Below are 14037 nucleotides of genomic sequence, written 5' to 3'. Positions count from 1 at the left end.
ACGGAGGGAGAACCGGCTGTGTTTTGTACTGGGCCGGTCCTTACCGTTCCTCGAAGGCCTACCGTCCATTTGGGTGAATGGTATGGAGGCTTAGCCAGGGAATTTGGTCCAGACCCTGGCTCCTCTGCCACCTGGGGCCGCGTAAGCAGTGGGGAGCAGCCAGAATCCACAAGGGCCGAGGCTATAATAGCGAGTGTGTTTATGGCGGGGGTTGGCCAGAAATGCTTGGACAGTAATAGAAGCTGCTGCCTTCACTCACCGCTGGTCGAGGGAGTCGGGCCCATGTCCGTGGGGGGGGGAGCTGATGAAAGCGCAAACAGCTGCTTCCCCTTCCTCTGGGCACGCCTTCGATGACCGCTTTGGACGAGCCTCGGCCGGAGGCGTGCCCCTGACTCATGCGTGGTGGCTTGGCAGATGGAGTGCGCTGAGCTGGAGCGGTTGGTTTTTGTTTCTTGGGACAGTTGGCAGCTAGATGACCTGGCCCTCCGCAGTAAAGACACAATCCCAGTCGGGCGAACATGCTCAGAGGTGGTTTCGGTCAGAAGGCTGGGCTTGGCTTGGTGGACACAGGAGTGTGGGTTTTGATGGTATGCCTCCGGCACGAAGCTTATTCCAAACGAGACGTTTCACTGGGGACCCCCCAACTGGATCCAATCTGCAACGGTACGAGGAACCCGAATTAAAAACAATCACGCAGCTTGCCGTCATTCACAGCATCCGAGAAGTATTCGGTGATTTCGGCGTTTCAGGCCACTCCGGAGGAAGTCGAGCAGCCGCCAGCCAGCATCTAAATTCCACGCGTACCTCCTGCAAACGGGCGGTTGCCTTGTTGGATAGTTTTGATGGTACGGATAGCTTTACTCTCGGCTCTGGATCTTGGAAGCGCGCTCTTAAGGCTTGGAGGAATGCGGGCATCGTATGCGTGAGTCTTTCATCCTGCAAATCCAAAAGAGTCAATAATGTAACCAGTCGGGTTGCTGCCCCATCCAGGGACTGAGCCAACGTCCCGTATTTTTTCGCGCTCAGACCGGTATAAATCATCGTAGTCTTCCAAGTGGGCATTGAGTTGCAAAATGAATTACGGAAGTTTGCAAGCGGCCCCATCAAAACGTATTGGTATCAGGGGCTTCATAGTAGCCCCGTTCAACGGCTCTTTGCTTCTGCTGGGGCGGTGGTTGCGCGGGTTGAGCAGGTTGGGCAGGCAGCTGCTGTAACGGGGGGGGCCGGAATCGGGGGCGCTGGCGTCGCCATGCTGGCGTTTGGGTGGCAGGACCCAGGCACGTACCCCTGGCACCGGGCGCGGATCGGTAACAGCATAGACTCCAACTTAGCTGCTCTGGTTCGTTGCCTCCTCTAGCTCCCTCTCCAGCGCAGAAGCCAGCTCCCTCTCCTCTTGGCGGTTAAAGTATCCTGGTGCGCATGCAAAGCAGCTTTTTCTCGCTCCAACTTAGCCAGTTCGCCCCGCTTAAGGGCCTCAGTGAGCTCACTTTATGTGCAAGAGGGCCTGAACGCTTTCGCGTTGCCATTGTAAATCCAGTCTGGAGTGTTCCAGGAACTTTATCATGGACTGACAGATTCTGGGCATATTGTCTTTGGAGCGCGTCTTTGGCACTCCATCCAATCCTCGAAAGCTGGATCTCTTTGCGTTGCCGCTCCCTGCCCCTCTGCAGGCTTCAAGGCTTGTTGCAACTGTGCCCGTTCCTCCTCCTGGCAGCCGACGCTCACGGGTCCATGCTTCTTGGGCATCTCGCATTTCCCACTTCCCTCATCCCAAGCTCTCCTTCGATGGGAGAGGGAACAGATCCGGCTAAGTGCAGGCTTTCTTCGGACTCTTCGCCGCCTGGAAGCTGGTGACATCGGAGACACCGTGAGTCAGCCGGTAGCCACCGGTGGCTCCCCTCGAGGCACCTTGGTAAGCGGTCGCTGGCCCGGGATCAGGGGGGTCCGATTGGGAAGCGGTACGGATACCCCTCCCAATTCCAGAAGCCAGTCCCGCTGTGTCCTTTGGACGGTCTTCCCAGTGCTGTGCCACGGTGGTTCCTTGGGAGCATCACCAAAATACGGTGAGTCCAGGAATCGTTCAATGGATTCCTGGGTTGCCGCATGAAAGGTGGTCAGGCCCGTCTCCTCCATGACAGGTTGCATTCGAGGTTTTTTTTCTGTAATCCACACGAAAACGGGTAGAGATCCGATCCACAGGCGCTCGATCCATAGACAGCTCCCCAAACGGGCTCAAGTGGAAGTCCCGGCTGGCCGCCGCCACGCCCCTCGCTCCAACGTGAGGCAAAGGAAGACTCAGGTTGACTACGTAGACGGGAAAGAGCCACTGAAGCCCGCTCTCCCGCCGGGTTGCTCTAGATCCAGAAGGGAAAGGTCGGAGCCCTCAGCTACCGCATCTTCCTCATGGGTAACATTCAACCTCTCTCCATGTCAAGACACCAGAGGTCCACTGCACTAGGAATATAGATGTATTAGGATTCCTGCCACAATGTAAGGAATTCCATAGAAGCAGAAATAAAAGGCTTTTTGAGTGTAAAAGTCCGTTTATTAAGACATCTTAGAAAGCTCAAGTACACGCAGTGGCAGGAATGACACTTCCCGCCAGAAGCACAGGTTATAACACCATTCACCCCATCCCCCCTTCCTGCTTCCCATGGGAACGGAGTCCTCATCTCCCGCGCAGAGATAAGGTCTCCGCCGAAGAAGCTGGCCCATCGCCCGGGCTGTGGAATGCACTCAAGGTTACTTCACCATCAACACCATTGAATCCTTTACAATTAGGGCAGCCCACAACTAAAGTTACCAAACTAGACAATTTTGTCTAGGTGGCAGGAATTTGCTTGGCTTTTTACAAAGTCCATAAATTGTCACAGAATCCAAATGACAATCTGCTCATTAATCTTTACAGTACTGACCACCCCTGAGCACTCATAGCTTTATAATTCGAATTAGGATCTTTGTTTTAGACTTGATTCTGGATCTGCCCAGAAAGAAGGGTAAAATTTAAGATAAACATCTGGAATATCTGAACATCTTAGAGGTCTATCAAGAGTTTGCTCAGTTTAGCTCAGTGATCAGAAGAGTTAGAAATTAGTTGGAAAATTACTGATTGTACACTCTTGGAGAAGGCCGAAACAAAACTAAGCGCTAAGTGCTGTAAAAACCACACAGTATTTTACAGAGTCCTCTTGCCTCTACTATACATTTAGAATAACAGAGATGAGACAGCCAATGGTCAAGAGAGCAGACCAGACAATTTATCTAGTTCGAAGATAGCGTGAGACTAAGGTGGATTCCACACAGGGCTAATATAATAGGTGTAGGGCACAATACAAATAATTTGGGATGGGACTTCGCACAGGTCCCATCCCCAAAACGAGTTTGGCCTGTTTTATTTCCCTCAACCTGGGATTTCGAAAATCACTAAGCCAGAAATCCTTTTGCAAAATCCCGAATTAGGGTTGTTCCTGTGCAAATGGCCAGGCAGGAGGTGTTTTATTTCCCTTTTTTACACCCTTTCACTGTAAGTTCTGTGCTGTCCACTGTTAGGGAGAATCTGCCTGCCTGCCTGCCATTCTGTTGCCCAGCAGGTTGTGGGCAGATTCTCTGAGGGCTCCACAGGGTACAAAGTCCCCCAAGCATGTTTTCTCCCCGTAGCAGTGAGTATAACCAATCTACAGCAACATGTTCATTATTGCCCTGCTGTTGCAAGGAGGCTCCCTTTTTTTTGCATGTTGCACATGTGTAACTATGCAGGTGCAGCTGATAGTATTGTGGGATGACTGGAAGGCTGCGGGGGTTCATTTCTGTATGCCTGCACAGCGACGTATGTGTTGCAGGAAATTAAAAAAAGAGAGAAGCATCTCTGTGCGAAGGGGCAAAAGCAACCCAGATTGTTTCCATGGGCTACAATAGTTGCCTGAACGGCATGTGAGAACAGGAAAAAGAAGAATGGGTTCCTTTATAATGACTGCAACCCATTATACATTTGCTGTGGGTAATCCACCTTAGAAACAGTGAGGGTTTTTAAAAATCACACAGATAAACACAGTTTTAAGTGTCTCCTTTGCTCAATATCATTTTAAAGAGTCCTGAACTTCAGATGCGTTTTAAAGGAACCTTAATTTATACAAGCAATAAAGCTTAATTTAAAGTTTTAAAAAATGTTACCAAATTCACAAACCACATCAGAAGTCATTTGTGACTGTTCTCCAAACCTACATTTTAATTTTTCTTTTTAATAATCTTATTTGTTCACTTTTCCACTCCCTCACTGGGTGGAATGAACCATAAAGCAAATCAGACACAAAAATAAACAACAGTCAAAGAATAAGGAATTCTGCATTTGGAGGAACAATGATCATGTTAGCTTTAGAGCTATCAGCAAGGATTAGGTAAAAAGACATGTTGATGGAAAGACCACAACCTTAAGCCTGGCATGCATGTGGCTTTGCAGTTCTGGGGGAAGATGAGAATAGACAAAAAGAAACTCAAGAATACCCAAGTGGGATGCTGTTTGGTTTCTGAAACTAATGAAATCAAATCAGGCAACTTCAAAGGAAATTCAATTAGACATTAATGCAAGAATACAATGTTTAAGCAGCAGAGGGCAGATCCTAGCCAGGGAATTTATCCATTTTGTTTTAAAACTGGGATATTTGAAAAGGGCAAAATGCTCCTGTTTGTTTTTCTTTTATCAGTTTATTATTATTTTAAACATATGCAGAAATTTCACAAGTTGCAAATAAAACACGTGTCAGTCTACGTCTTTTAGTGGGAAAAGAGCTAGTATGAATCCATGGCTGAAGAAGACTAGAACTGGAAGAGGGAGAGTCAGGGAACAGAAACTGACTTGAGAAATCTCACATTTGATAAGGACGGTAACCAGGAACTTGAAATTTTGAAAGAGGCATTTTAATAACAGCCCAGTGTAAATAATTAAGTCCACAAGGGCTCACAAGGTAAGAATTGTAATGGTTGGGAGAAATTAAGTAACAGGCCAAATGAAGTAAAAATCGCAAAGCAAAACTCCAGTGCTAGGCAAAACCATTTCTACTGTTTGCCACTATGCAAACACAGCTTGAAAATCCTTGGGTTCATGCTGGGTTGGATTACATGGAAGAAGACAGAAAGAGCCATTTTAGCCAAGTCCCTTGTCATGGTAGATCTCCAATAGCCGATCATGATTTTCCTATCTCCCAGATACAGCATTTCAGGGTTCACTTTGGGCTGCAGTGGGAGGAGGCAATGAGGAAACTGGGCTCCATGGACAGAGATGTAGCTGTGCCTGGGACGCACTCTGCAGTTTCCGCACCCCCTGCCCCCCTTCCCCGGCGCCCTGCCCCACCCCCCACACACTTACCTTAGTTCAGCCTGAAAGTGCAGGCTGGAAAAAGTGGCCTGTTCACTTGAGGATGAAAACGGTCTGGTGGGAACTACACTTCCCAGGAGACCTTGGGGCTCGCAAGGTCTTTTGGGAAATACAGTTCCCACCAGGGCGTTTTCAGACTCAAGTGAGCAGGCCGCTTTTCCAGCCTATACTTTCAGGCTGAAACTAAGGTAAGTGGGGGAGCGGGGGTGGGGGAGCTGTGGGGGGCAGTGGGGGCGATTTCCCCCTGGTGTGCACTCGGTGCAATGTGCACCCCCTTCCCCCTGGTAGCTCTGCCTCTGATTTCAGATATTGTTTGTATAAATTACAAGAGGGATACCTGCAAAAGCTTATAGGGAAAGAAATATCTCCTCCTCTTCCTAGTTGGCCCCTGGCCCCATATTGTATGGGGCCCACCAGCCCAGAGATTGGTGGGGCTTAGGCTGAAAGCATGTCTTGTGCAATTTCAGACCCAAGCCTATGATTGCCTACTACAGGTTTGGAAATTGCTGGAGATTTGGCAGTGGATCTTGATGAGGAAAGCCTCTGTTTGCATTTGTACAACACTTTGATCAGAAGCTGTCTGGAAGGCTCTATCTTCAGTTCAAGGGAAAGCATTTCCCTTTCAGACAAGAACAATCCTAAACTCCGAGGAAAATCAAAATAAACTCAACTGCTCTTTCTCCATGCATTCACCACCTTCCTAGATTCCTGTTTTTCCTATTTTTATCTGCCACAAGATCAGAAACATTCAATAAATGGAGAGCCAAACTAGTGACATATGGAAGTATGGATTTAATGTAGTATAGAAAAGTCTCCAGATGGAGAGGCCTGAGCAGGATGTATAATGGATGGACTGGAGGCCAACTGCAGCACTCTGTTGGCTGGATAGGTTGGACTCTGAGCAAAGCATTGGTTGAGCACTCTTGTGAAAGATGCTTTGTTTGGAACCATCTAAGGGGCTGGGTATGTCATAAAGCACAGCTAAAGCAGGACCTGGAAACAGAATGGCTTTCAACCACACATTATACCTCAGGGCAAACTGGCTGAGAACAGTAGAATGCTGCTGTGTATGACTCCTACTAGTCAGTGCTCTGCTCCCCTCGACTAATACAGAGTGAAGGAACAACAGAGCTTTTTGGCCCTGACAGCAAAACAGGGGCACAGGAGCAGAAATGCAGTCAAAGACGGCAAGTACCATAGACCAAACACCATTCTCACGGTTGCTGAAGAAGAATGTGCACTTCGCAGTTGAGTTAACTGAACTTTTTTGAGCTCTAAACTGAATGCGAAAAGGAAATTTGGAGAGAAACAGAGCAGGTGGAAGCAGGGCATTGGAAATGGATGAAGAGAGAATGGTGACTACCTCCAAGAAAGCAAAATTGAGCATTTGAACAAAAAATGATCCATACACTGCTCTGCACTGGGTTTAGCCTATTTGGTTTGCATATTTGGTCTTGTTTTAAATACTGTTTGGCTCCAGTAGTTCAGACGGAGAACAGTGAACTCTCATCCAGGGTTTCTGTATTAAGAGAGTATCACATCCCAAAGTGTTTTTACTCAGACTGTGAACAAGTGGGTTTCAGAGAAACCATTAAATTTATTCAAGGAAGGGTAAAAAAAGATGCTGATCTTCAGTGTAGTTCATCCTTAAATATTTTGTCACAGAGAAAAAGACATGGCAGAATTTGGAGAGCAGAGAAAGGAGCAGATTGTACATACAAACAAGCTATTTCTGCTGGAGCCATCTTGGCAATTCAGTCAACACCTTGTGCTTCGCTGCTCCCCAGTCAGCTCATTTGCTCACCAAAGAGATTTTGCAAAAGGTTTCTGAGATTAAGCCCAAAGAAAGAGCTCAGATTTGGGGTCACAAGTGTAAAAACCAATACCTTTGTGAGATGTGAAGAAGCAAACACCAGCCATCAGACAGATGTGCAACAAAAGGCAAAAAGGAACTAATGCTGCAGACAGAAGGAACTTTTCCTTCACCTCCTCAACATTTGTCAAAATAGAGGACAATACTGAACATGCTTTTTCAACTGGATCATCTAAATGATGGAATATCCTCCATCCTGGCATTCACATATGAAAATCATCCACTGACCCCTTCTACAGATAAATTGTTTACAGCTTTCCGAGACCCAAGAATTCCATAAAGGAACCCCCAAACTTTTCCTTGATAAATGACACAATTCACAGAAACATGAATTCTACGCATTTGTACATATTCCAGTGGACAGTTACAGCACTTCAATAAGTCCCTCTTTTCTTCTTCTCCTGCAGTGTTTTACACAGTAGGACACTAAGTTCATTGCTAGATGCTTCTGTAATAAAACATAATAGCCATTGCCAGAATTGCAGCTTTTTTGGGTGGAAGATTTATGAAGGTATTACATGTACCTCTTGTGAAAGAGAATAACAATATCCCTTGATGAGCAAGGGCCAGACTAAACAAAATGGTGGCAGATCTGTGACCGGATCTCCCAAATCATTTTATTGGTGGGTTGCAGCTGCAGGGGGTCTGACCTGAAATGGTTATAACATGCAGAAGGGGATTCACTTTTCTCTCAAACATGCATCATTTTTCTTCCCTCAAATGTCCCTTTCGTTAAACAAAAGTACAGGAAACTGAAAAACAGCTCCTCTGGTCCCCTCCTCCTCTAGGCTTCCCTTGCACTTTCTCCTTCGTTCCTAGTGGTGGTACAGCAGAGACTGTTGTAAAACAAAGTGCTCGTGGGACAGAATTCTACAAAGTGCCTGACAGACACACTTGCAGAAAAATATTTCCTGCATGCCCTTCTACCAGCAACCATGCAAGAACGTTAAAAAAAGGAGATGACTGAGGGCTGAAGGAAGAAAAGTCATGCACACTGAGTAGGGTAAAGTGAGTAAAATCACACCTCCCTGCCTTTTCTACCAGCAGAGCCCACTGGCAGAACAGGCAGGAAGGCCAAGTTTTCCTTTCACAGTAGTGGTCTATGTTATAAAGTTTTTCACACATGAAGGTCCCTCAGTCCTTGACATTACGTACGGATTGCAAGAACTTTACAGATGCCTGATTATTTGTTTCGGACTATAGTATATCTTGAAGGCACATTTACTCAGAGGTTTTACTGAGTTACAGTGGAATCCTAAGCAGTTACATGCGTCTAAGCCTATTGACTTCAGTGGACTTTGACAGGGGTAACTGAATATGACTGCAATATTACACAGGATTTATGTATGTCTAGGATTGCACTCAATGTTTTCTTAAGAAGCAAGTATTACTGTGTCCAGTGAAGCTTATTCTCTGATCTATGAGCCCAGGATTGGAATCCAAGGAACAAAGTTACAGATGCATGTAATATTACCCTGAAATAGCAAAAATCACTTGCATGGGGGTACTTAGGATAGCATAGTGGCAGAGAGAAGAAGTACTTAATTTTCCTCCTTCACTTCCTGTTTCCTTGCTCCAAATTGCATCCCCCCCAACAGAGTAAGTTATCACACGCTTACCTTTTCAGAACAGCTGTCAACAATGGCAAAGCTGTGTTTTTGCTACAATTTGAAATGACTACAGAGAATCCACACGGCTCAAACAATAATTTTATCATACATTTAAACTTCCTAGGCATTATGGTTAGGAAGAGATGTGCAATTTCTGATGAAGTCACAAAGACTACAGCAGTTTTTAAACAACAAATTTCCAATACTCAACCTTCAACTGATCTTGACAACTCCCCAAGAAGAAGAAAAAAGATTTATTCACCACCTTCCTCTCCTGTAAAAAGTCTCAAAGTGGCTTACAAACTCATCTCCCCACAACAGACACCTTGGCCCTTTCTGCACGGGCAGTTAATGGCGCCCTGGGGATGGCAAAAACACCGTCCCCAGGGAGCCATTCGCACATGATGCAACTCTTGCATCAGCTCCAAAAGTTGATTCCACCCCCACCCTCGGATTGGACTGTTAAGTTCCTGTTTAGCTATAATGTTCACTATATGATCTTGAAATGCCCCCATTTCTGGGCATCTAGGTGAGGAATTCCTTGGGAATCTCATACGTACTTCCAGGACACTGGAACTCTATAGATCATTGGAAGTTTTGATCTGCAGGAGCTCTTGCCTGACCACATTACAGTGATCACAGATTACTGTCCACCCACAGCCCTCTGTACAGAGGAGTGGAACAGGTCCTCTTAGCATTCCAGTTTTGCAGAGGGTACAATCTTTAGTCGGGCACAGCTCAAGTCCAACTTGCATGACCAGCATGATCACAGGCAACGCTTTTCTCTTAAACGATGTGTTTTGCTGCTCACAGCGAGCAAGCACATTTTAGTGGTGTGTGATAGAATAGCAAGTCATAAGAGTGGAGGGGGGAAGGCAATTAAAAGCAGGTGGACATTTGCATTGAACAGACACCACACATACAAATCCCTATGTTTTAATGAAAGTTGGCGATTTACCATACATACCACAAACATCTCAGAGCTAATGATGTATCGTATGGTTAGAAACACAAATTGCAGTTCTAGGAACTTCATATTTTGAGTCTCCCTTCACCATGGAATCCACCAGGAGCCCCAGGTTTTGGGGGGCCCTGATCAGAAAGTGCCTGAGAGTCCCAATCAAATAATGTATAGACCCCTCTTCCCTGTCCACCACTGTGCCCACTGCTCATAGTCCCATTTCCTGCTCAGCCACCCACATGCTCCTCTGCAGCTAGCCAGCTTACTTGCTTGCAAGCCTTCCTAGCTGTGTGCACCACATACCATGCTCTTACACTGATAGTCCTGGGCACCATGCGCAGCAGAGAGGAGGAGTGACAGCAGGGCTTGCCGGGGGTAAGTGGAAAGATGTGAAGGAGGTGAGGAGGTTCAGAAAGGGAACAGAAGCAATGGGCACTGCAGAAAGCTCTGGGCCCTGCTAGCTGATGATGCTGGGCTTGAGGAGCCCCTCAAGCAAACCACTTTCTCAGTCACCTGCCACTAACATCAGGATGGCCAGCCTGCTGAAGTTCTACTGCAGATTTCTACGACAATGTTCACAAAGTGATTTGGGCACTTGAAAGAAGTTACTAAGTGTGAAGAGTTACTCTAGTATAAGTCCACCAACATTAATGATGGTGTAACTGCATAGGTTTGTGCAGTTCCTAAGAACTGAGTTCCTGAGAAGTGCACACCAGCAGATTATGTAAACAAACAAACAGAAAAAGCCTCTTCCTGCCTCCTGAAAAAAATAGAATTTGGAGCAATACACTGACGCAGCCATTGAGCGCCCATTAAAATTATAGGTAAATTTTGGGTTCTTTTTTTTACCTGGAAATTTTCAAAGTTTTACTTAAAATATCTGGGTTATAAAAAAAAAGAGAACCTGAATTTTTCAGTTCTTCCTCCCCCTGCCCTTTCCTAAGAACTGCCCTTTCCCTGAGGGGCTTGGAAAGTGTCACTGGGACACAGGTCTCCGAGTTGCTGCTCTGTGCTGATCTAACTGTCCCTACCCCTGACTATGCTTTCCAAGCCGCTTGGAAAGAATCAGTCGGGGACAGATGCTCCATGCAGCCCTTAGCTTGTTCAGGGAGGTATGGAGATCTCCTTGTTCAGGGAGGTATGGAGAGAACCTTCCACTAGTTCTCAAGCCAATGTGGACTTGGAAAATAGCAGCAAAGGGAGATTTTAAAAGCCAAACGTCATTCAACTTTTTCAGCCCCAGGTGTATTCAGCTATTCTAATGGGGGTGGTGGTGGTAAAAATCAACTCGAAGACTGCAAGCAGAAGCAGACCTTTAAGATCTGGTGCCTTGGCTCTCTGTTGGGAGGGTCTGTGGGATCTGCCAAATCACCAAGCCTAGGATCCATGTTGCACTCCCGTTGTTGTTTGTTTGTTTTAAAAAACCAGCTTGTAGTGTCCTGTGAATTGGTTGCATATTAAGGTTTCTGCACCAGCAAGAAGCATCCCTGCAGTTTCCTCTCCAGATGCAAAAGCAGCATATCTTGCCAAGGCTGCTGCATGGATGCTGGAATGTGCACTCTTAACTTCACTCCTCCTCCCTCCCCCCACACCAGCTATATTGCCTGAAGCTAGATCTGTGGAAAGGATTAGATGGGACAAAGAAGAAAGTTCTTTCCTGGCTACATCTAGATCTGGAGGATGTTATTAAGTTTATTATTGATCAGGACCCAGAGGGAAGCAGGGGGGAGGGGGCTGAATCCTACAAGGAGTTGGCCCAGGCTTAAAAACATACAGTGTTATAAAGTTCTGTTTGAGCAACTGGGTACCCCCCCCCCCCCAAGTTTGCAACAAAGTTGAAACAGCAAGAAGTCCAAGCCCCTCTTCTCCCTTGTACACAGTTCACATCCTGCAAAGCAACGCTAGGGGCGGGGTGGTGGGAGTAACACACACACACAGGCACAAAATGCTTTGAAAAGGAAATGGTGGGTTTAATCTTAGTAAAAGAGACCCTCCCAACAGAGAGCCAAGGCACCAGATCTTAAAGGTCTGCTTCTGCTTACAATCTTCGAGTTGAAAAAAGTTCTAACTCTGCAAAGAAACACAAAAGGGGGTCGCCTAGACGTGTCCTTCCCTCGGTGATTCTTCGTGTGTGTGTGTGTGTCCACACGCGCAAGGCCGGCCAGCTGGCGACGGCGTCGATCCCAGTAGCTTTTCAAACTTCATACCTACACGCGAAGTTTCGGCCGGGAGGGGATGAGGGGAGAGCCGCGGGGTCTGTGCGGGAGGGAGCGAGGGTGAGTGCAGCCCTTTCCCCGGCCCGGTCGGAGAGTCCTGTTTTGGGAGCCGGGGAGAATCTAGCCGCCTCGAGCCGCTTTCACACACAGCCCCAGACCTACAATTCTCTTTTCAGACATGAAGAACGATTTCTTTCTTTATTTCGTTCTTTCGGAAAACTTTCTGAGCGGGGGGTGTGACAGGGAAGGGGGTGGGGAGGAGACTTTCGAAGTGCCCTGAAGTTTCGCGCTTACCTGCGCCGGGGGCTGGGAAGGGCGCCGGCTCCACCTGGGGCTCTCCATGGCGCGAGTCTGCTGAGCGGCTGGGCGGCTGGCTTCTCACCTGGGACATCGGCCTGAGCCCTGCGAGAGACGCCGCACGCCGAGACAGAGAGGCATTGAAGACGACGACGCTGCCGCCCCGCCTGGGCCACCGGGCGCTCGCTCGCTCTCCCCTGGGGATGAATCAGCCGCTTTGAGGTGGAGAAACCGCAGCCCGGCCTCGCTCGCTCGCTCCCCCTCTCCAGCAGCCTCTCACCCCAACTGGCCCCAAAGGTCGTTCTCCTCGACGAGACCGAAGCGAAGGCCCGGGCTGGGCACCTCCCCCCCACCCTCAGTTCCCCCTCTCTCCCCCAGCCCCGACAGAGAGAAGAAACTCGTGAGTCTGGGGAACTTACTGTCTGGCGAGGCTTGGACGACGCTCCCGCCAGCGGAGGGTCATCTCATTGTTGCCTCCATTCGAGTCTCCGGCCGCCTCGCCTGCAGCCCCCTCGAAGCTGGACTTTGGAAACGAAGAAAACTTTCCTTTCCTCACACCCTCCCCCCCTTTTATGTACACACACACCACAAAGTCTCCCGCATCGAGGGGAGGATTCCAGAAAGAAATCGCGTCGCTACTGAGCCCTGCTGCAATTTCTCCTTTATTGCAGTGTTCAGTCGAAACGACAAGTTTCTATGGACAGATTTCTGCTCCCCCTCCCCCCAAGTTCTGCCTCCAGCCTCTTACGCAGGAAATTACATTCAGCCTTGATTACTCAGTTTCCTTCAAACCAGAGATATTGGGGGCTCATGTAATCTATACTAAGTTGCTTGGCACTGTTTTTTTAAAAAGCACCAAAATAAATAAGTGGGGGCAAAATCCCAACCCCCCCCCCCCACACACACACAGAAAAGGAACAGGACAGATGGGGATTGGGGTGGGTGGGACAAAGTAGTGTGATTGAAGCTGATTCACAACCATTGGGGTGAGTAGAAATATCAAATTTATTTGGGGCAAGCCTTAAAAGGCCCATTTTTGTGCCAACACTATTTCTGCCCTACCTTTCCCCAAGGAGCTGAGGTTTTTCCTGCATGTTTCTTCTTTCACAACAACCCTGTGAGGGAGATTGGGTTGACAGTAAGCATGACTAGCCCACAGTAAGTCACAGTGACTTTCTAAGAAGGTTTATTCAGCTCTAATGAATGGGGCTTATTCCCAGGAAAGTGTTTTTAGAACTGCATTGTCATTGAGCTTCAGTGTAGGTTAGTGAGGAGTTGGCCCCTGGCCTCCACGGTCCTAGTTTGACAATTTAATCATCATGGACAATTAGGACACAGGCTCTCCTAATTTGAGGATAAAAACAATGTAATCTTGCAGAATGTTAGAGTCTGATCACTGATAATGGTGTTCCAAGTGAATAATAACTTATCCTTCAATGAAACAATAAAACAAGTAAATTTTCTCCTTCCAAATATAGTCACATGTTTATTGTCTGGGGGGAAAGTGCTAGGTCTGTATTTTAAAATCGATATGTTTTAAATTGTCAGAAAAGCATGCCACTAGTACCGGATTTAGATGAAGAGAGGCCCTAGGCTATTCCACTTGTGAGGCCCCTCCCAGTCTCCCATCCTAATGACTAGATGGAGATGGAAGAGTGTTTTAAACAAAAACTGGATAAAGCCAAGGATAATGACGAGTGTTTAAAATT

The 14037-nt window shown here is 47.3% G+C and overlaps 1 protein-coding gene across 1 annotated transcript in view; it reads right to left on the bottom strand.

The window, feature by feature from the left end:
* Positions 1–13055, bottom strand: part of MDFI (MyoD family inhibitor) — a 56930-nt gene extending 43875 nt beyond the window's left edge. Inside the window, exons 1-2 of the mRNA XM_048498479.1 lie at positions 12748–13055; positions 12326–12525 (exon numbers count right to left, since the gene is read on the bottom strand). Of these exons, the coding sequence (XP_048354436.1) occupies positions 12326–12525; positions 12748–12791 (244 nt within the window). The 5' untranslated portion in view covers positions 12792–13055. The remainder of the gene's footprint in view (positions 1–12325; positions 12526–12747) is intronic.
* Between the last annotated feature and the right edge of the window lie 982 nt (positions 13056–14037).

The sequence above is a fragment of the Sphaerodactylus townsendi genome, linkage group LG05 (genome assembly GCF_021028975.2).
Source record: "Sphaerodactylus townsendi isolate TG3544 linkage group LG05, MPM_Stown_v2.3, whole genome shotgun sequence".
In the NCBI taxonomy this organism is placed as follows: Eukaryota; Metazoa; Chordata; class Lepidosauria; order Squamata; family Sphaerodactylidae; genus Sphaerodactylus; species Sphaerodactylus townsendi.
The sequence above is the reverse complement of the archived record's forward strand: the minus strand, read 5'-3'. Positions and strand labels throughout refer to the sequence as shown.